Source organism: Mus caroli, chromosome 18 (genome assembly GCF_900094665.2).
Source record: "Mus caroli chromosome 18, CAROLI_EIJ_v1.1, whole genome shotgun sequence".
Classification (NCBI taxonomy): Eukaryota; Metazoa; Chordata; class Mammalia; order Rodentia; family Muridae; genus Mus; species Mus caroli.
The window spans coordinates 54,062,488-54,086,417 of record NC_034587.1 but is presented as its reverse complement, the minus strand read 5'-3'; the positions used below and the strand labels follow the sequence as shown (position 1 = coordinate 54,086,417).

Genomic DNA, 23,930 nt, shown 5'->3' with positions numbered 1-23,930 from the left:
TTAACAGTTGTGTTGATTCAGACACTGGCACACATCTGTAATCTCAGCATTTGGGACACAGAGTTCACAAGTTCAAAGCAAGCCTGGGTTGCTTTGTCTCAAAATGAGGAAGAGAAAATGTGTATTTTCTTGTGATTTGCCTTGTAAATTTGCACATCCATCATTCTTACAAGTCTATCCCCAGCTAAGCCCCATCACAGAAACCTACTTTTCTGTTTTTTTCTTAATGCATCTATTCCTTTAACCACACACAGCCTCTCAACACTGGGCAGGCAAACAGGTCTTTGAGTATAAGGACAACTGAGAAATATGAAGAACAATTCCTCAATGGTCCCATTCGATGTCTTTCCCCATTCATTTCTTGGCTGTTCCTGATCTTGTTTATGGTTTAAAACAAGGATTAATGGATAATTAAACACAAGAATCAAACCAGCAGCAAGGGAAGTAGTGTTCAGAAGCCTGTCTGAACTGTTGGTCTTTCTGCCTCATCCGAGGTCTGCATCTCAATGCTCACTGCAATCAGATGTGCAACCCTCTCCGTTTTCTGCCTGAGCCCTCTTAGGGATAGCATGGGAAATGTAAATGAGGAAAATACCTAATAAAAAAGAAAAAAGGAAAGAAAAAAATGAGTTGAATTGAATCGTTTGTCTAGTCGGTAGAATGAATACCTCTGAGACTAGTTCTGCAGCTTCTTTTCTGTTCGATTGGGTTGATTCTCTAATGATGCTACTTTAGTAATCTCAGAAACATATGTTTACTTTTAGATTCCCAGTGACACCTGCTAAGGCATCCAAATGCTAATCCCTGATTAAAAAAAAAAAAGGAGATATTGGAACCTCTCAAACTGATTGCCCTTTATACAATTTTCTAGATATCATAAAGATATCTAAGAAACTTCTAATTCAAGTATTTCTTTTCTCTTTAACATTTTTATCTATTTTTAATTTATTATTGCTCTGTGAATGTGCAAGCGCATGTCCGTGCATGCGGCATGTGTGTGTGGGGAGAAGGGGGTGACTTTGTTAAGTGGGTTCTCTCCTTTCAGCTTTTTACTGTTTCCAGGGACCAAACACAGGTTGTCAGACCCATGTGACAGGCAGGCTAGCCACTGAGCCTTCTTACAAGCCCAAACATTTTTTTTTTTAAGCAGCACACCCCAGTTCTGAAATCTCTATCATAACAGAATGAAAGTGTCCTCCTGATACAAGAGGCCGAGGCTCAAATCAAGTGTTAGTTTGTTTGGCTCTGTAAGTATTCTCTCACTTGGATGTCTACAGACATACTCCCTGCTGGGTCAGAGAGCTCCCAGCAGATGTTGTTGGCGTAGCTCTAAAATCTAGGTTATTAATCCATGCTGAATATAGTCTCTGATTGGACATAAATCCATGGCAGGCACATGGGCTCTTCATTCCAGCCTTGAAGCCTCTTATCTTCCTAAGACTGCTGTGAGGCAGAACATCATGTTTGGTTTCTGAGGGTAGCTTTGAACTAGCAAAATCCAAAGCCCTGAAATGGGAGACATCTGCCCACCACAGGCTTGAATTTTCTGCATCCCATCTTTGCAGCCTCACAAACAACTTAGAGATGATAAGGGAGAACAAATAGGTAGCCATGTCTCTCTGAGCAGACACGCCATGCATTGCACACCAGCATACACATTCAACTGAGAAGCAGTTTAAAAGACCCTTCTCGCTATGTGCCAAATGATGGTGAAAAAATGTCTACCTTTCAAAAGTGATGAATGGCCGTGTTCCTTTTTAATTTAAGCCTCGGAAATGCGTTTTTCGAACCAACTCAGAATAGATCGCACATGATGCTCAACCCGTGCAAAACACGCTTGGATAACAGAAGCCGAGGCGGCAAGGATTAAAAAGTAATGAGACCACTGAATGAGGTATTAAAAATAATTGCAAAGAAAAAAAAAGCTTAACAAAGGGTATCCAGCCCTTGTTGCTCTTGGGTCTGTTTTACCAGCTTAGCTGTTGGATGCTTTGATCAGAGACAAAATGAAATCATGTATTGTTTCAAACAGGAAGTGATTTATTGCCCCGTGGCGTCTCGACATAAAAGGATTCAGTTATTTCTCTATCCATGTCTGGCTAAGAAAAACAGAGGGAAACGAGCTTCTAGTTGGACAGTGTGTGTAAGCTTTAGATGCCTTGGACAAAGCCCAGCAGCCTGGCTCAGGTAGCGAAATGTGAGGAATTATTTTAATGATTGTTTGAATTAATCCTGGGGAGCTTATTCTTGGGATACTTCAGTTGAATATTAGCATCTTGAGAATTTAACGGGCCCTAGAGCTGGCAGGTCCTGAGAGAAGATGAGGCACAGTGACACTTGCTACTCTTTCCCTTTGCTGCCACACCCAAGGAGGAGAGTTTGGTTTTCAGTAGAAGCTTTAGAAGGGTAAAGGTATGCATATTTTAATACACAGTGCTCCACCCAGCATTGTATTTATGAAAACTTTTACACGAGATGACAAGAAGACAAGAATATATATATATATATATATATATATATATATATATATATATATACATATATATATATACACATATATTTGGGTTTTGGTTTTTTTGTTTTTTTGTTTTTCGAGACAGGGTTTCTCTGTAGAGCCCTGGCTGTCCTGGAACTCACTTTGTAGACCAGGCTGGCCTCGAACTCAGAAATCCTCCTGCCTCTGCCTCCCGAGTGCTGGGATTAAAGACGTGCTCCACCACACCTGGCATATATTCTTATCAAAGAGTGGGGGAGCTAAAATGCCTCACTAACGTAGAGCAGATGGAGTCTTTGAGATCTGGTATTGAACTCATGAGCAAGAACCTTGCTCATGTTTAAAAAGAATAAATAAAATATTTATTCTATAAAGCAATTAGATACAAATAATTTTTGGTGAACATGTGTGTGTTTTGAGAAGCCCAGCATCCTCTAGCCTGATTCCAGCCTCTGCTGTATAACATAGCCTGTCCCATCCAATGAGAAGGAGAGCTCAGTAACACTTGCAACGTTAACGGCCCAATTCATTGGCTCTCCCAAAGAGGGAGACTAATCACAGGTCTATGGGACTATTGTTCTCCCTTAATCTTACTGCTGCGTGACTAAGGCGTATTTTAACAAGCCTTCATCCCTACTTTCTAACAAAAGTACAAGGCAAATGAAAAAGTAAAATAAAATAAAATAAAATAAAATAAATAAAAGCAAATACCCAGCTTGAATGGGACGTGAGATAGTACTATACAGATATAATAAGAATCCCTAGACCATAAACATTCTAAGAGTTTTAATATAAAAAGCAGATAACATAAAAAAATAGTTGGAAATGTGGAGAAAGGATCATAAATAGGGATTGAAACTCTATCAGGAAGTGGTAACTGTCTCTGGTGGGTGGTCACAGCTGAGGATGTATCTCTGAACCTGAGAATATGACAATAGACGTTTCCAAAACCAAGACTCTAAGAGCAGGAAGGAAAAGAGGAAGAAAGTAGAATGGTCAGGACCCCAGAGTCGACTGTAGACCATGTAACGTGGACCCAGCAGGAACCATGGAAAATCAAGCAATGCTGAAAGCGAAATCTCTCCCAGTTTAGGTAGGCCTGCTGTTTTCTGAAGAGAAATGGAGGAGTGGATCTGAGGGAGGGGGGAAGAGGGGATGGGGAGCTGGGATGAACAGAAGGAGCGAAAACTACAGTCGGCATGTGATGTATGAGAGAAGAATAAATGTCAGATTTAGGAAGCTAAAAATGGGCAGAAATGCAAAAAACAGTCAACTTTGCACTGAGGAAGATTAAAGTTGGAGGCCTGTTGTTATCCAACTCCAAGACTTATTATTAACTCACCATAGACAAGACCATACCCTGATTGACAGTGGCACATGACATTAATAAGGCATGTCAACAGATGGGGAAAACATACGTAAGAGAGGACAGGATTGTGCGTTCACTCTTCCTACTGGTCATTTGCTGTGACCCTATGACTGTTATAAACAGAGTTTACTAATTTGTTTTAAAGTGGTGTTTCCCTGGCGTAAGATCATCTCTGCTTTAAAACACACTTGTGTTTTGTAAGTTTCTCAGAGATACATGCCGTTTCTACCCTTGCTCCTGTAGTGTGATTGACAGCGAGGAACGTCACACTCACCTCTATCTAAGGCACCATGTGAAGTCACCTAAGCAGGCTACCCAGAAGTCCATCTTGTCGATGAAAAGCTACGCAGGCACTGGGAAGGCAGACTACCCCTAAGTGTGGTTTGTATCCCCAGTGAGACTCCTTTAGAGAAAACGAAATGTTCACTTGGAAGTGCTTGTCAACTGGAGATCACTTTAGAGCTTGGGATGAGGGAGTGTTCCCATTTGTTCTCTCAGCACCGGGACCCCATCTGGTGCTGACCCATGCAGGCTCTCTCCATGCTGACATAGTCTCTGTGTATTCATATGTGCACCAGCCCTGCTGTGTCTAGATAGCCTTGATTCTTTGGTATCCTCCATCCCTCTGGCTCTTAAAATTTTCCAGGATCATTTTCAAGTGAATTATATAGACACACCAGTCCTCTCTGTAGGGTTAAGGAGGTTTGATGGACACCATCTTGCTCTCTTCTGTATGAGGTCAACACCACAGTTTGAGCTGCTGGGTCCTATCCTTGCCTCTTCCTGCTCCATTCATTAAGTTAATAATAAAAGCAATGGATTCATTACAGCATTTGCATAATACACATCATTATACTTAGTTATGATCCACTGCCCTCCTGGACTCCCTTCTCCCACACCTCTTGCACCTCTGTCTGGTTTTATCCTTCTCCCAGAAAGAGCCCCCTCATCTTTCTCATCATATGGATTCCATGCCTCTGCTTCCCACCTCTCTTATGTTCTCTTTGTCCCTTCTCACCATCCCCTTTCTAGTTGCATGACCTACATATATACATCTATAAAAGCTCATACACATGCATGAATGAACACACACACACACACACACACACACACACACACACACACACACCATCAACAAAGATTTCCTGAAGTCACTCTGGTAGTGCAGGAAACCATCTGATGAACTGACAGAATGGATTGTATGAAATATAACATAAAAAGAGTTTTTTGTTTTGTTTTTTTTTGTAGTTGATTTTTTATTTTGTTTTTGTTTATTTATGATTTTTGTTTTTGTTATTGTTTTTGTATTTTGAATAGCAAAGGAAACAGTTGCCAGAATGAAGAGACAACTTTCAAAATGAGAAAATATCTTTGCCAACTACACATTAGAAAAGAGTGAGCACCTAGGATATATAAAAATCTGCAAAGAGTAAACACCAAATAAAAACAAACAAACTTTGATAAATAAGCTCATGATATAGATCTCAAAAGAAGAAATATTTGAAATGTGTTCAGTATCTGTACCCATCAGAGTCATGTAAACTAAAACAACCTAGAGACTCTGTCACCCTAGCGGGAATGGGTGTTAGAAATACAAATGACAACAAGAAATATGAACCCTTACTCACTGTTATAAGGAGGGTGAATTTGTGCAGCCTTAATAGAAATCAGTTCAGCGATTCCTCAGAATACTGAAAGTAGACCTACCACATGACTCCACTGCACCGCTTTGACACGTACCAGCACACTACAATGATACTGTCACATCCTTGTTTACAGCCTCGTTATTGTCAATGGCCAGGAAACTGACCCAGCATAGACATCTGTCAACAGATGATCAACTGTGCTTTCATACACGCAGTGTAAGAAAACGTGCTTCACAAATACAGCGGAAATGTATGTGGCCATGAAGTCGTGACACGTATAGGAAAATGGATACTAATGAAATCATTATGCTAAGCAAAGTAATCCAAGATTAGGAAAGTACCCTGCTTTCTCTTATATGCAGAACCTGGGTTTAAAAGCATACATTTGGGGGCTGGAGAGATGGCTCAGTGTGGTTAAGAGCACTGATTGCTCTTCCAGTGGTCCTGAGTTCAATTCCCAGCAACCACAAGGTGGCTCACAATAGGATCTAGTGCCCTCTTTCTGGTGTGTGAAGACAGTGACAATATACTCATATACACAAAATAAATAATAAATCTTTTTAAAAAGCATATATTTATACACTCACTGTGTGTGTGTGTGTTCCTACATACAAGGTGGGAAGTAATCTAGTTTTATTCTCTACCACCCTGAGTCTGCTACTTTTTGACAAAGTCTTGTGTGTTTGTGTGTCTGTGCATGTGTGTGTTCATGTAGATTATGTATGTGGATGCATGCATTTGTGTGTCTCTGTTTGTGAAGAAAAGGGTCTGACATCAGAGATCCTCCTCTGTTGCTCCCCAACTTAATTTTCGAAAGTAGCTTTATTATTAAACTCAGAGCTTATCAATACAGATGTGCTGGCATGCCAATAAACACCAGCACATCTCAGCCCTGGGACCACAGCTGTGCACCACTGCTCTCTGGATTTTTGTTTGTTTGTTTTAGTTTTAGTTTTGTTTTTGTTTTTATGTGAGCATTAGAGATTCAAACACTCATCTACATGCTTGTACAGTAAACATTTTACCAGCCTAGTCATCTCCCCATCCCCAACAAAGCCTTTTTTCTCCAACACTGTCCTAGGAAAACTGGATTCTCACAGGTAGAAGGAAGAAAAATAGATCCCTATCTCCCACTTTGTGCACTGGAACACACATGTATTGGCTCATATCTGTCTGTAGATCCAGTTCTAGGGAGATCCAATGCCTTCTTCAAGCCTCTATGGGCACTGCATGCACATGACACATAGACATACATCCAGGCAAAACACATATATGTGTGTAAGAAGTGAATCCACCTACTCCTGGGCTGTTGTTTTATGTTTGTTTGTTTGTTTCCTTCTACACTTACATGTTGGTGTGCTGATTATACCATTACTGCCAAGTTATGGTGTGTGTGTGTGTTTTGAATATTTGCTATATTAGGCCTATGCTCATGTCTGAATTACACCCTCAAGCCTCAAGCCATGTTAATCATCCCACTAATTCTACACTTTGGACTTCAGGGATTGGAGTCTGTTGTCAAGGGCAACCCTTTTACTTCATTATCCCTTGAGGTATATCATGCCCAGTAGAACTCAAACAGTGTTGAGCTTCTAAACAACTGTGCCAATATGCTTTGGCTTTAGTTGCTAGGTTACCATATCCTTGCCTTAGTTTTAGCATGGCATCTATGGCTCTCTACTGTGCACATTGGAAACAATGTCTCAAGACATTTAGAAAGGACTGTGTCCCTGTCTGTTCTCCTAATTGTAGTGATGACCATTATGTAACTAAAGAAAAACTATCCTGGGAGCTAAAATGGTGGGTTAATTTGCCTGAGAATCTAAGCTTGGATCCCTAGAACGTGATATAAAAGCGAAGTGGGATAGGCCATATCTGTATCTCTAGTGCAGATCAATTGGTCAACTGGTCTACCTGAATTGACTAGTTTCAGATTTATTGAGATACATCATTGATTAAAAAAAAAAAGGAAAAGGAAAAGAAATGGTAGAGAGCAGTCAAGGAAGAAAAGACACCTGACATCAACCTTGGGCCTCCACTTGCACTTGCATACACATGTACTTGAAATCTCACACACGTGTACACACACCTTTACAAATACACCCCCCCCCACACACACACAAAAGGAAGCACTAGTCCAATATCTAGCTAGAAATTTAGAAAACAGAGAAGTTCACTGTTATATCAGCAACACATTCTCTGCTTTGGGGAGCATTAAATGGAGGCTACAACAGGTTAATGGCTTTCAAGTTTCTGTTTGTAGGTGTTTAAAGATCATTTGTTCTATAATTCTGGGCATAGCATGTTAAATTATTAAATATGCTATGGCTACATGGCCACTTTGTAGTCTATTTTGGTATTTTTTTTTAACCACATGATAATCAGGAGTGGATTCTAAATCATTAACACTGGGTGAACTGTAACATAACGTTTGCCAAGAGCTATGCAAGTTTTGACTCATTCTGACCTTGGAATTTTAGTTTTGCTGCTTCCTTAATGGCAAGTTAATGATAAACAGGTGCTTCTGTATCTCCAGTTTACTCCCCATTGCCCATCCACAGCCCAGCACCTTCTGTGCTTCCAGGGCATTTTGTCCCTTCTTGGTCTATATTAGTTTGGATCAAAAATTGAAACCGAAACTGAATGGGGGATTTTAAACATCATGCTGACAGGTGGCCTCCTTGTCCTGGCAAGAGGTGCCACTGATGTTCCAACCAGAGAACAGCAGGCAGCTGCACAACTCACCCCATCGGTCTAGCCATTACTGCCATTGCCAGCTGCAGCTTCCTCCTCAATCCTCTTCCATCTTACATTTTCTCTATTTGCTCAGCTTTCCTTTCCTTACACAATTTATTAAGTCTTCTTGTGTAGTTTAAAGATTTCAGCAGGATATGCTTCCTCCACAATTTTTCATTGACCCATCAGAAGGAATAGGCCATACCCGAAAGGAAGATCTGAAAGCCTGGGTGACATGATGAATGTTTTCTTCTGTTATTCTTTCATTACCTCACAGTCCTCCCATTTTTTTCTAGGCCAGCAACTGTTTTTATACCAGGACCCCTGGACCAACCTGTCTTCACACCTATGATTTCCATATGCAAGATTTTACTCTTGGGCTAAGGAGATAGATGGCTTGGTTGGTGAGAGCACTCGCTATACATGCAAGGGGACATGTACTTAAATCCTCTGTGCCCTTGAACAAAGACTTGGGCATGACTATGCATGTCCATAACCTCAGTGATGATGGAGACACAAGAATCCCCAAAACATGCCAGCTCACCAGCCCAGCCAAAGCAATATACTCCCAGCCCAGTGAGAGACCTTGTCTCAAAAACTAAGGTAGAGGGCTGGTGAGATGGCTCAGTGGGTAAGAGCACCCGACTGCTCTTCTGAAGGTCCAGAGTTCAAATCTCAGCAACCACATGGTGGCTCACAACCATCCGTAACGAGATCTGGCACCCTCTTCTGGAGTGTCTGAAGACAGCTACAGTGTACTTACATATAATAAATAAATAAATCTTAAAAAAAAACCACCAACAACAAAAAAACTAAGGTAGAAAGCAATAGAAGAAGACACCTGACATCTTCCTCCTTCTTTCCTTATTATACATGCACACAGATGCAAATATAACACACACACACACACACACACACAGAGAGAGAGAGAGAGAGAGAGAGAGAGAGAGAAAGAGAGAAAGAGAGAAAGAGAGAAAGAGAAAGAGAGACAGAGACTCTTTAATTAATCTTTGAAAACATGAATTCAGTCTTCTTAATTAACATATTCTCAATTTTTCTGTTCCATTAATGAATTTGTAAAGTAAAGTCAGTTTTAGTTCCAGGAAACTCTCTCTGCTGTTATGATTATATTCCCTAAGAGCTTCAATTCTATTCACATTATCTCCATCTTCATGGTAGAGGTCCATTTAATTGCCTACTTTCATTTTTTCCCCTTTTAACTATACTACAACATTCCTACCAATCTTCTGTCTGTTCATATGAATAGTGTATTGAATTTCAGCACCTCTGTGGATCACTCTGGTCTTTGGCACAGTGAAACAAGTGGTCTTAGCAGATAGCCACTAGCCAGGCTAGTCTTTTTTCACCATGTCATAGGCAGAAGGCCCTTCAGTTCAAAAATTCAAGTAGATACAGATGTCCTCAACCCAACTTGGGAATTATCCATCCTCTTAAGAGAACTCACACTTCTAGCTTCTGTCACTGCTGTGGATGAAACAGAAGAGACATCCCTCCTTTCCTTTTCTCTTTTTGTATCCTTCCGAGTCTCCCGGCTCTCACTGGGTACCCACTCTTTCTATAATCACCTCTCACCACTTAACAAACAGTTAAATTTCAATTTCTACCCCTATCTGTACCATCTTTCTTTTTAAAAATTGTTTTATTATTTAAATACATTTCATACATCAAACATATTAATAATATTGGGTATTTTGAGAATCAAATAAAACATAAAAATTTGTTCAACTTTTATATTCATATCCCTTCATATCCTAAAAAATATCATTAATGAATAATTTACACTGTCCATAACTGAGGATCCCATATCTAATGTTGAATACTAAATTGTTTCAAAACATACAAAATAATTTTGGGGGATTAAACATAGTAAAAGAGCATAAAATATTTAAAAATCAATCATTAAGAAACATAATCAAAAACCCTTATATGGTACCACCTGACATAGTGAGAGAGTATAATGTGCTATATATCTGTGTACATTCTCTAACAATCACTTTACTTAAAAAAGATTATCAGTGTTTCTAGGAGTGGTATTATTTTATTAGTAAGTATATTTTAAGAATTTCAAAATAGCAAAAACTCTTTGAATTTAAACATTAAGAAAATGCTAATTTCAAGCACAGTGAGAAAAATTATCTATAATATTTCCATGATGTTTCTAGAACATAATTTTAATATTTTCAACTGTTAATTTTCAACAAACAGAATGATTATTTTAAGATATATTTTGTTGTTATGTCATCCTTTTCATTTCTGATTTTATGAATTTGGATACTGTCCCTGTGCCTTTTAGTGAGTCTCGCTAAGGGTTTATCTATCTTGTTGATTTTCTCAAAGAACCAGCTCTGGGTTTGGTTGATTCTTTGAATAGGTCTTTTTGTTTCTATTTGATTGATTTCAGCCCTGAGTTTGATTATTTCCTGCCATCTACTCCTCTTGGGTGTATTTGCTTCTTTTTGTTCTAGAGCTTTCAGGTGTGCTGTCAAGCTGCTAGTGTAAGCTCTTTCCAGTTTCTTTTTGGAGACACATAGGGCTATGAGTTTTCCTTTTACCACTGCTTTCATTGTGTCCCATAAGTTTGGTATGATGTGTCCTCATTCTCATTAAATTCTAAAAAGCCTTTAAGTTCTTCCTTTATTTCTTCCTTGAGCAAGTTATCATTGAGTAGAATGTTGTTCAGCTTCCATGTGTATGTGTGTTTTCCATTGTTTTCATTGGTATTTAGGACCAGCCTTAGTCCATGGTGATCTGATAGGGTGCATGGGATTATTTGTCTTCTTGTATCTGTTGAGTCCTATTTTGTGACCAATTATATGGTCAGTTTTGGAGAAGGTACCGTGAGGTGCTGAGAAGAAGGTATATTCTTTTGCTTTAAGATAACGTGTTCTATAAATATATGTTAGATCCATTTGGTTCATAACTTCTGTTAGTTTCACTGTCTCTGTTTAATTTCTGTTTACATGATCTGTCCATTGATGAGAGTGGGGTGTTGAAGTCTCCCACTATTATTGTGTGAGATGGGATGTGTGTTTTCAGCTTTAGTAAAGTTTCTTTTATGAATGTGGGTGCCCTTGCATTTGGAGCATGGATGTTCAGAATTGAGAATTCATCTTAGTAGATTTTTCCTTTGACAAGTATGAAGTATCCTCCCTTATCTTTTTTTTTGATTTTGGTTGAAAGTTGATTTTATTCAATATTAGAATGGCTACTCCAGCTTGTTTCTTGGAACTATTTGCTTGGAAAATTGTTTTCCAACCTTTTACTCTGAGGTAGTGTCTGTCTTTGTCACTAAGGTGAGTTTCCTGTATGCAGCAAAATGCTGGGTCTTGTATATGTAACCAGTCTGTTAGTCTATGTCTTTTTATTGGGGAAATGAGTCCATTGATATTAAGGAAAAGTAATTGTTGCTTCCTGTTATCTTTGTTGTTAGACGTGGAATTATGTTTGTGTGGCTATCTTCTTTTGGGTTTGTTGAAAGATTACTTTCTTGCTTTTTCTAGGGTGTAGTTTCTCTCCTTGTGTTGGTGTTTTCCATCTATTATCCTTTGTAGGGCTGGATTTATGGAGAGATATTGTGTAAATTTGGTTTTGTCATATCTTGGTTTCTCTGTTTATGGTAATTGAGAGTTTTGCTGGGTATGGTAGTCTGGGTTGGCATTTTTTGTTCTCTTAGGGTCTATATGACATCTGCTCAGGATCTTCTAGCTTTCATTGTCTCTGGTGAGAAATCTGGTGTAATTCTGATAGGTCTGCCTTTGTACATTACTTGACCTTTTTCCCTTACTGCTTTTAATATTCTTTCTTTGTTTAATGCATTTGGTGTTTTGATTATTATGTGACAGGTGGAATTTCTTTTCTCCAGTCTATTTGTAGTTCTGTAGAATTCTTGTATATTCATGGGCATCTCTTTCTCTAGGTTAGGGAAGTTTTCTTCTATAATTTTGTTGAAGATATTTACTGGAGCTTTAAGTTGGGAATCTTCACTCTCTTCTATACCTATTATCCTTAGGATTGGTCTTCTTATTGTGTCCTGGATTTCCTGGATGTTTTGGATTAGTAGCTTTTTGATTTTTGCATTTTCTTTGGCTGTTGTGTCAATGTTTTCTATGGTATCTTCTGCACCCGAGAGTCTGTCTTCTATGTCTTGTATTCTGTTGGTGATGCTTGCATCTATAACTCTTGGTCTCTTTCCTAGGCTTTCTAACTCCAGGGCTGTCTCCCTTTGTGATTTCTTTATTGTTTCTATTTCCATTTTTAGATCTTGGATGGTTTTGTTCATGTCCTTTGCCTGTTTGATTGTTTTCCTGTAATTCTTTAAGGGATTTTGTGTTTCCTCTTTAAGGGCTTCTAGCTATATACTTGTGTTATCCTGTATTTCTTTAAGAGGAGTTATTTATGCCCTTCTTAAACTCGTCTTATTTCCACCATGAGAAGTGATTTTTAATTCCAAATCTTGCTAAAATAGTGTGATGTTGTATCCAGGACTTGCTATGGTGGGAGAATTGGGTTCTTATGATGCCAAGTAACCTTGGTTTCTGTTGCTTACCTTCTTATGCTTGCCTCCCTCCATCTGATTATCTCTAGTGCTATCTGCCCTTGCTATATCTGACTGGAGCCTGTTCTTCCTGTGATCCTGGTTGTGTCAGAACTCCTCAGAGTTCAGCTGTCTCTGTGATCCTGTGATTCTGGGATCCTGTAATCCTGAGATCCTGAGTATGTCAGAGCTCCTGGGAATCAAGCTACCTCTGGGACCCCGAGATCCTGGTGTGACCAAGATCTTGGGATCCTGGGATCCTGTGCGTGTTAGAGCACCTGGGAGTGGAGCTTTCTCTGAGTGTTGTGGTACTGGCTGCAGAGTTTGCACCCAAGGTCTGCTCAGGGCACTGGTCCAGACCAGAAGGAACTCATGCCACTGGGCCACTGGTCAGATGGAGTTCCTGGTGCCTGTGTCCTACTGGTTCCAGTTACTTTCGGTGTTGGGGCAGATGTTGTGTCCTCCTCACCTCTGATCCTATGATTCTGGGCGTGTTAGAAGATCTGGGAGTGGAGCTTCCTCTGGGTGTGGTGGGACTGGCCTGTACCATCTTTCAAGGACTTGACATTTGTCTGTATTGGGAAACTTGACTTATTTGGAGTCTAAGTGAGTCTAAGTCTGCATGCACTGCAAATTTTCGGGAAGATTACAAGTTATAACAGGATGAAATCATACTCACGTTTCTTTAAATTACTTCTCTAGAAATAAAATATGCGTGGAATCATGTGACAGACCAAAAAAAAAAAAAAAGATAGACCAGGATGATCATGTGAACAGAAGGTTTTTATAATATTCATTGAATGCTCATTTCTGACCTTTCAGTCTGGCCATTCATCGGTGCTTGCAAACTCACTCATATTATTGCCTACTTTTCATACTAGTGATGTTGCCTAACATTTGCCAGCCTTTGAAAATATGCTTGGTATTGACAATTTCTAACCCTCCACAACCCCCATGAAATAGGTGGTAATATTCCCAATATATTACAACATGGAAAACAAGGCCTTGCAAGGTTCAGTAGGTTAGTAATGTTAGCTAGTGTGCTGATTTACCCCCCTTAACTGAGTACAGTGTTGAGGGTTGTAACGATTCTCTGCATTGTCAGCTACACCTAGCATGCAGGCCCACAAGGAAAAAGCTTTTTTGTTGGTTTGAATGAGGATGGCTCCCATAGTCCTATATATTTGAATGCTTGGTCCCCATTTAGTGTAACTGTTTGGGAAGGATTAGGAGGTGTGACCTTGTTGGAGAGGTTATGGCCTTGTTTGAAGAAATGTGTCACTGAGGTGAACCTTGAGGTTTCAAAAGACCTAGTCTCCGTCTTTCTGCTCCTTGCCTGCAGATCAGGATGTAATCTCGCAGCTACTACTCCAGTGCCATGCATGCCTATCTGCTTGCTTCCCACCATGATGGTCATGGACTCACCCTCCAAAATTTTATTCAAGTTCACAAGTGAGTAAAATGTGGCTTCTGTTTTTCAAGAACAAGTAATCTAGAGCTGGTGATACAGTCCAGCTGTTACACTACTTGCCTATCATGGTCAGACCCCTGAGTTCGATCCCCAGCACCACCTAGAGTGGCCATGGTGGTGAATGTTTCTAGTCCAGACCTCAGGAGGTAGATGCAGGAGCATCAGAAGTTCAGGTCATCCTCAGACACCCTCCCTACGTGATGCCCCATCTCAAAACAAACAAACATAATAATCTAAGCAGTGGTTCTCAACTGAGGGGCATGACCCCTTTGGTAAACCCCATCTCCAAAAAATTTACATTACTATTTATAACATTCACAAAAGCACAGTAGGTCACCACAACATGAGGAACTGTGTTAAAGGGTCGCAGCATCAGGAAGATTGAGAACCACTGACCTAAAAGAAAAGCATATACATTAGCAATGACATATAACACAGGGCTAATGCCTTTTAATTCACATTTAAAGTACTACAGAACCACACAGGGCCAAGTGTTCATTTTCTAGTAGCGTTGTGAACCTTTTTCTTTTTCTCTCATTTGATCACTGGAGTCACATGAAAAAATAAATACCACTTTACAGTTGTTTTTTAATGGGAAAGTTTATTGCATTCATCTATTGACTATTTGGCAGTACAAATGACAACGAGACTAATTCTGAGGGGGGTTTATTGTCTTTGGGAAAGAGAGAGTAAGCGTGACACTTAAAGCATTCATTCTGCTTGCAATTACCAAGTAAACCATACTGCATTCTCAGTTTTTCTCCTTAAAAAATAGAGAGAGAAATACTGCCATTTGGTCATATCAAAACAAAGCTGAGACAAAAATGGTGACCAGGACTCTACGGGACAGTTTGCTGTGTGTAGCCCCTGCTTCATAAGCAACCATTCCACCCAGCCTCTGTACATGCCCACGGCAGTAAGCCTTTAAAATCAAAATAGCCCTTAAATGTTTCCTTGGAATAATACGGGCATGTTACCCAGAGATGGAAAATTCATTATTTTAAAACCATAATCCTAAGATTTGATTTTAATGATTTTTGTCTTACTTAATATCAAGTTGATAATATTATGCTGCTTTTGTTTGACCTTGGAGTTATATTTGGTTGAAAAGTTCCCTAAGACTGACCACTATTATGGCCCACTGACATCAAGATAACCATATTTTCATAAAGTTGCCTGCATTTCTCATGATCAGGAGGTATTATGCTAATGGATTTGGCTATGACACCCTATGCTGCTCTGTTGTAAATGTCTAAGGTCAGTTTTTCTGTAGTCAGCCAATACCCACAAAAAACGTTGCTAAACACATTGAATTCTGTCCATTACTAGTACTCTATGGGAAGGGGCTGCCTAACACTCTGAGTAATTATGAAGATTCCCATATTGTAGAATTAACCACCAATATCATATTCTCCTGATAAAAGCAAGTATATGAGTTATCATCTTGGCAAGTTCTGATATAATGCTGTACAAAGACAATAAATGGTGAAAAATTTTAAAACATCAATTTCTAAGGCAACTCACATATGGATGTCCCATACAAGGCATTGCCAAACTCATCCAGTGCACACTTCTGTAGGATACCAGAGAGAAATTACAGCAAAATATCTAGAAAATGATGCTGTGTCTCCAAAGACAACATGGGATTTTTACAGTGTCTGAAAAGTGAAGTGTTCTGACTTTGAGAAAGTCTTGAGGAAATTTCTAGGTAAACCCTGCCTTAGACACAGGCTCAGGAAGGTCAGCTTGTGTTAGGATATGGGTATCAACAGGATTCCACATGGTAGCTTATGGGCGTGTCATTCCCACTTTATAGTACAGCTGTTTGGAATCTTCTCTGTGGGTTTCCTGGTAAGTTCCTCTCACCGTTGCACATAAATTCTTTTTTTTTTTTTCCCAAATGGTACAATGAAGAAAGACAGATTTAAGAAACAAACAAACAAGCAAACAAAACCTATCTCTATAGTGTCACAGGGACCTCAATCTTACCAGCATACTTAAAAGAGATGATATTTAAGGAGGAAAAAAAAGGGAAAGTATTCAACCTTCTCTTAGTAGGAAGGATGCCTATAGCTGCTAACCTATGTGTCTGTTTGATGCTTATTCCCTAGGGATCAGCCAAAGCTTACCTACTGGGGAAAAAAATTGATTGTTTCTAAATATTCCAGATAATATAAGAACAATTGCCCTAAGTGCATTTGCTGAACTATTCACCTGACCAAATTAACCCATCATGATAGGCACAGGTACCAAATGCAAAATGACTAGACATTTCCCCTCAGGGGCAGACTAGGATAACACTTTATAGCTACCATTAGTAGATGAATGTAGTGGTCAGCTATTAATAGACTCCAAGAGAATGTCATGTGGGCCTTCATTTCATTCTGCTCTGATGTTGCACGTGCTCACAGCCTTTCCTCGCTTCTGTATGCTCATGTCTAACAGTGATTTCTTGTATCATATTGGCATTCTTATGAGACAAAAGCCTTGGGGTAAAGCCGTGTCTGCAATTGTGTATATCAGGCAAGCATTTGTTCTGGTCTGCTGGGAACAGTCTATATTTAAACCCAATGCCTGGTGATTATTAGTAATGTCCTCATTTACTATTCAAAGTGTCCTAGTTTAGATGCTCAGTTATTGAAGATTATGATGAAATCACTGGTAGTACTCATTGCTCCTTCTTCCTGACTTTAACCAAGACTCAAGGACCTAACATCACCCAGAAGAGCCCCACTGTGGACTATGAGAAAGTTCCATTCCAGTGATCAGCTACGCACCTATGGCTACTCTACTATTTTAGCAACAACCAATTTTAATAGGCTCAAATTGTATGTTTTCATTTCCTCCCTCCAAAAGAAAAATGAGGCCTTCTTATCGAGCAGAAGATGAATGGTAAGGATTCAGGAAACAATGGACACATTATAATTCTGCATTAATAATCCAAACACTACACAACAGAGTACACGACTTAATGAAAATACAAACTAAAAGGTAATGAGTGCATGTCACATTAGCAATGCGAAAGGCCAGCTTAAGCATAGTTTCTCTAAATCAACAGTTAATAAGACAAGTGCCCTTTTCCCAAATATTTTCAAAAATATTTCAGTCACTTGTAGGGAAAAATATTAAGGAAAACGTCCCTCTAAGTCTATATTACAGCAAGTATTACTAATGGTTCCTCTAACCCAAGCATCATACATGTAAAATGTATACCCTTTGCCACTCACTAGACACTCACTCAATCAAAAAAAAAATAAAACGATTGCATCTTTGTATTATGAATAACTGATAAGTTATGTACCTCAAGTGGTAAATATGCATGATGGGACAGCAATTAGAATGATGTCGAGAATCTAACTAACATGGGCCAAAGGTCAAACAGAAGTACCATATTTATGTATTGATTTCTGCAATAATTACACTACGTCTAAAATAATTCTAATTATACATTTCTCACCCTAAAAACAAACATAACATTTTTATATTTAGATTTGCTCCCATTGCTATCCAGTCCTATCATCTGACAGAATGCTTCTGATCCTGATTCTGTCCAAACGGAAAAAAAACATTATGCAAGAAGGACTCAGGAATATATTCCTGTCTCCTACACGTTTAGCAATTTTCACTTTTCTTAGGTAAATATATGGTGACCTGCACGATCCTAGGAGTGGCTCTGTGATGCTAAGGACAACAAATAGACTTTAGTTTTCCAGGTGACAATACAATGTCTCCACCAGTCTGTGTCTCAGAAAGGTTCTGCGAAGTTCACCTCATCAGCCAACATCTTAAAACAAGTCATTTGGTGCCATGCCTAACCTAACAGCAATGTGAACTCATGAAGCTCTCTCCTTCCAAACCCTGTGTTCACAACACACCTCGATGGGTGTCAGCCTCGGCTTGGGGCTTTCTGGTACACATCCAACAACTGCTTATTAGAGTATTTCACGGTCATCTGCAGTGCCAACTGGAGATGAACTGAAGGCTTGGAAAGAGTACCAATGGTCACCCAGTAGTCCTTTGATGTCATTCACTGCTGCTGCTACTGCTGCTGGTGCTACTGCTGCTGCTGCTGTTGCCGCCACCACCATCTTCTCTCTTTGGGGAGGATGAACTGTCCCTTACTGGCAGCAGGTCATAATGGCAAGGGATGTGACTGTTCTTTGGAAGGTCATATGGGTCTTGGGTGACATGACCGCTGTTGCTGAATACTCCTTGCACAACGCTCACTGTAGGTTCTGTTATAACCAGGAACAACAACAACAAAATATCAGCAAGGGAGTTTTTTTTTTTTTTTTTTTTTTTTTNTCACTGTAGGTTCTGTTATAACCAGGAACAACAAAAAAAAATAAACAGTAAGCTGGCTTTTTTTTTTTTTTTTTTTTTTTTTAAAGATGCTGCTATTTCTTGTACATAACAAACACAAAAGAAGCACCTTATAAAAAATATAGGGAAATAGTTTTGAAAAAGAATATTATTTTATAATCACACAGGGAATAGAACTCTACAGATGTTGAACAAACAAACACTGAGAAATGGTGTCCATAGAAAAGGATGAAGAAATCAAGGGAATGAACAGAGATTATGGATACGAATCATTGTGTCAGGACACCTTGAGAAAAGCCAAGTTGATGGCCCTGACTCAACAGGTGAAAGTGTTCTTAGAGGTTACCTTAATTTATGGAAATATTAAATGTGTTCACAACTTTGGCCTCAAACACAGAGCTGAATTCTCACTTCACTGTGATGGGCTTAAAGAGCAGTTGGGGTATGCTATCACTGCCTATTAATTACTTAATCAATTAACTTAATTATTTTCTCCATTAGCAAGATAGTTTTATGCTACATATAGTATAACTGTAACTATATAACTGTGTGTGTGTGTGTGTGTGTGTGTGTGTGTGTGTGTGTGTGTGTGTGTAGAGAGAGACTAAACTGTACAGACCTACTATTTAGTCAACATTATTGGCTGTGGTATGTTTTTTTTTCCAAATGGCATCCATAGACGCCACTTAAAATAAGAATAATTTTAATTTAATTCCTCCTAATTTATGCCAGATTCATATGAGAATACATCTGACATATTAAGCAAGTTTAAAATAAAAAGCATTATGTTAATATTGTGACTACAGCCAGGAAATGGAGCCACACATTTGCTCCACGTGAGCCATTTGTTGGGGCTTACCTGGTGTATTAGCTAATATGAGGCATATGCTCCTCCACATATGAGCTAAAATATTTACCATGGTTATGAAAACAGAAGATGATGGCCATGTGGAAGACAAGGAAAATATATTTTAAATTTTCTAAATGTTGTTTTCCTGAGACATTCATTTCCCATCAGTTGATATGATCTCTGTGAAACCCAACGGGATATAAAGCATGGGCTACTTAGAATTGCTTCGAACACACTCTTGTGCCAACGCTCTTTATATGGACAGAGAACTCACCGACTTCATAGACATTCCTGTTGGCTGGAGTTGAGTTGTTGATCTCTGCATATGGGGAGTCTCTCCGCGCTGGCGACTTCATCTCCACGTAGCCGCACTCGGAGCTTTTAGGCAGGAGTGCAGGCGGGTCTTTAATGGTGGCATATGGGTTTTCAGAGCTGCTTAGGGAGCAAGTGCTTAAATTATATTCAGAGTTCTTCCCCAGATCTGAGAAGAGAAATGAAACAAAAGGAATAAGTGTAGTTTCACGGGCGACATCATTTCTTGGTGATAATTTCCTTGGGCAGATTATTTCTTTTTCTTTATGGGTAAGTTTTCTATAATGGTGTTTTCTGAAAATAATGTGCACTTACCACTCGTTCTGAAGACAATTTGCTATAAAATTGTCCATCTATAAAGTAATTGTAGCTCGCCTCTAAGGGGATTACTGAGAAAAAATGGCATGGCTCTGATTTCGTTTTGATGATCACATCTGAATACAATTAATTCTATTTTGATACTATGAGAAAATTTACTAATTCAAGCCTTTAAATCAGTAAACCAGGAGTTGATGGTCCCAGAAACACAGGATTGTTCTATTATCACAGAGAGAAGGGCATTTGTGCCATAGAAGTGAGCAGCACACTTCAGTACTGGCTACCATACTGCTCAGTCATTGTGGATGGTCATTAGATGACCACCTGACCCTTCTTATTTCCAGCTATCTCCCACTGCACAGTCCTCTTTCCCTAGAGACCATTTAATTTAAAGAAAATTTGAGTATATTCCCTCAGAAAAGGAGAATCTTTGCTTCCAAACAGATTCGCCAGTGGCATTCTCTCCTTGCCTGTCAAACATGTTTGTATCTTAGTATAGTGACTTATCACGTAGAAGGTTCAAGATCACGTTGATAAGTCCACTTTTGTTTGCTTTAAGAATCATTCAGTCTCTGAGGTCCTTCTTCAAATGTACACCGCACCTTTTAAGGACTTTCCCATGTAGCTTCTGTCCAGCCCGAAAGCTCCTGTGATGAAGAAGGACAAAGTGTGAGAACTGAAGGCAAAAAGAAAGGACCCATGTGGCAAATCACCTCGAACGACTGCCCTGCTGTGAGCCACCGCAGCTCTGCTCTCAAATCTTTATACCGCATCAAGTCATGCCGTGGGGGCTGGACCCAAGCATGCTGTATGCACAGACATGTTCATCCCATCGTTTGCCCGCATCAGAAAAACCTGATGAGCTCATTTAGGAACAAAGGGACAAGGAGTGGGGCAACCACGAATCAAGGAGGAATAACATGAAGGACACAGCCAAGACCAGACCCGAGAGTTCACTTTCTAACAGCTCCTTCAAGGGTCTGAATACTAGTTTCACAGTAACTAGTATTCAGTTATAGGATCACCTTCATTATAAGTGTGTTGACTTAATACTTTATAAGCCAATGCTGGACCTATTAATTTTTACATGATTTTTTTTTCTTTTCTAGTATAGAGGTGGGGGATATCTGCAGATGAGTCTACCTAGACAAAATAAATAGTTGTCTTGTTTTCAAATATCTGTACTTAATGTAGGTGGGTGTTGGTTTGGAATAAATAGTCCTGTTCACTTATCCGTTAATGTCCTTAGATTCAGGTTTAGATGGTAATACCCTAGCAGGATCTTTGAGGAGGATAAAAGAGAGACTCTCATAAAGGAAGCTGTTTCATATCAATCATTGTCAGGCAAGATATGGAAATATTCTCTTCTCTAAAGCACACTTTCTTGGGTCTTAGTTGTCAAGCTCAACATTACATTGTTGGCCAAGGCTCAGGAGTCTATACAGAACAGTGGTTCTGATCCTGTGGGTCAAGACTCCCTTTACAGGGTTCACCTAAGAACATATGTATATCCGATATTTATATTACGGAGGTCATCACAACTTGGGGAACCGAATTACAGGATTGTGGCATTAGAAAGCTTGAGATCCACTGCTATCGAGGGACAGGATAAAAAAGTTTGTAATAGAAATGAACCCTACCAAATAGAAGCCTGGCCTAGGCTATTAGCCCTTGAATGACAACCTCTAAGATTTTGTAATACTCTGCCCAATAAAAATATTTTGTTTTCCTAGTAACTCAGTGTAGATGTTAAGGCTAGTGGTAAGCCCTACCGAGTCATTAGACATAGTTCATTATTTGGGTTGGGTGCCTGTTTCTGGAGGATGGCTCTACTGCACACACAGAAGAGTGAACACTTAGACTGTCAAGTATGCGCATGCACTCGTGGGTCTCACCAAGCTCATTGAGGTAGCCTCCTTGCTTCCAGTCAGCTGGCAATGTCCCAGTGCAGTCGACCAAAGTGCCCCTCTTCCCTGGATTCACATTTTTAAGATTCACAAACAGCTGATTGTTTTTTGACTATGCAAAACAAACAAACAAACAAACAAACAAACAAAGAAGATGATTTAAAAAGAGAACACACTGGAGGAGAGTAAGCTCAGAGTTCACGGCAAAGTCCTCCCCTCAACTCAGGCTGAGAATAGGTGAGGTAACCCATCTCTGGCATGCAGAGTGTACGTCCCTCTGTGCAGATTCCTCTGTGACCTGGAGGTCTTCATTTCACACTGTCACCTTTTACCAACTAGACTTCATTTCAGGTTATAAATGAAGAATTTTAAAGTGAAGAAAAGAGTTGTGGGTGTTAGTTCTATGAAAGTCTCCATGATGCTGTGAGTCCCCAGTGCCTTGGCCATTCCAGTGGGCATCAACATGACCATGAGACCCTGTATGAGACCTGGCAGGATGATGAACATGGTATTTGGGAAGGTGAAGTGCTATTTAACTCTGAGGTACCGCAGTGAAAAACCAGCACTGTCAGTTTAATGATGGCTGAGCTTGATATTAATTAGCTTGATATTCCCCCTTTTTTGTTCTGTTCCTTCTTTCCCTAGTAGAAACCTAGACAGTGGTGAGCCAGACAATGGAGTCTGGGGACAGGAGTGGGCACAGTGGGACACGTTTGGAACTCAGAGCATCCTGGGAGCACACAGAAGCATAGGTGGTCAGAGAAGATAAGCTTGGTGATTTCCCAATGAATCTTTAAATTTTCATTGACATCATCATGAGATATCATTTTCATCTCATGTAAAATGAGGAAGGTTATCCCTGACAGAATAAAAAAGGGTGGATTGTTGCCAGCAATACCTTAACACACACAGTGCCAGTCAAAGAGACTGGAAGCCATTGTTACTTAGATGTGAGTCCTCTGGGGTTGCTCAGCTACACTGGGAGGACAGCTTACGAGGAATCGAGTGGGCAAGACACAGGAAGTATCTAGCAGTGGTGAGAATGTGTGCCTCTTCTCTCTCCCCTCCCCTTGTTCCGATTCCTGAGGCGTTTCTCTCACCTTTGCAATGGTCATCCTGTCCCTGTTGTTCACATGAGGGGATGTGGCACACTGGCTAAGTGTGTGATAACTGGGATTGGTGAAGTAGTGGCTGTTGGCATTTCCACCATTGCTGTGAGGCAGGGTTTCTGCAAAAGGAGAGGAAATGGTTAAATCAAAATGGCTGTACAGGGGGGCTGGTGAGATCGCTCAGTGGGTAAGAGCACCCGACTGCTCTTCCGAAGGTCAGGAGTTCAAATCCCAGCAACCACATGGTGGCTCACAACCATCCNTAANGAGATCTGACTCCCTCTTCTGGAGTGTCTGAGGACAGCTACAGTGTACTTACATATAATAAATAAATAAATAAATAAATAAATAAATAAATAAATAAATAGAAAGTTCTTTAAAAAAAAAAAAGAATTAAAAAAAATGGCTGTACAGACGTTTTCTTCTCCAGCCCAGTTTACTCTTCAAAGCCCCTAAAGGAGCAGGCAGGGCTACTGCCTCCTTGGAAATTATGAATGCTTTCTCAGAAGACTGCTCTTAGCTTTGGGGCCTGTAAACACAAAGATGGTATCCTAAGAAACTACTACATCTACACCCATGGGCTTCTTTTAAAAATCATTTGATTTCTCGACACAATAATTCTGTGCTGAAAACATACTCTTATGTAAATTGCCTATTTTGCATGTTCTCCCAGAATCATCATATTTATAAACATATAGCCAAGGTCCTTCAGTAGCTGCTGAAGACTGAATAAGATTTTCAGTTTCCTCAGTGTAATAGGGAACTTGAGTGTTTCTCCCTTTGATGGTTGAATGAATGCATTGATGTAGCTCTCTCCCCTCCCTCCCCGCACTACTTATA

At 39.7% G+C, this 23,930-nt stretch overlaps 1 protein-coding gene across 1 annotated transcript in view; it reads right to left on the bottom strand.

The window, feature by feature from the left end:
* Window positions 1-14,859: 14,859 nt before the first annotated feature.
* Megf10 (multiple EGF like domains 10) overlaps window positions 14,860-23,930 on the bottom strand; it is a 158,007-nt gene continuing 148,936 nt past the window's right edge. Inside the window, exons 21-25 of the mRNA XM_021150436.1 lie at window positions 23,082-23,209; window positions 21,970-22,093; window positions 20,677-20,721; window positions 19,719-19,925; window positions 14,860-18,506 (exon numbers count right to left, since the gene is read on the bottom strand). Of these exons, the coding sequence (XP_021006095.1) occupies window positions 18,295-18,506; window positions 19,719-19,925; window positions 20,677-20,721; window positions 21,970-22,093; window positions 23,082-23,209 (716 nt within the window). The 3' untranslated portion in view covers window positions 14,860-18,294. The remainder of the gene's footprint in view (window positions 18,507-19,718; window positions 19,926-20,676; window positions 20,722-21,969; window positions 22,094-23,081; window positions 23,210-23,930) is intronic.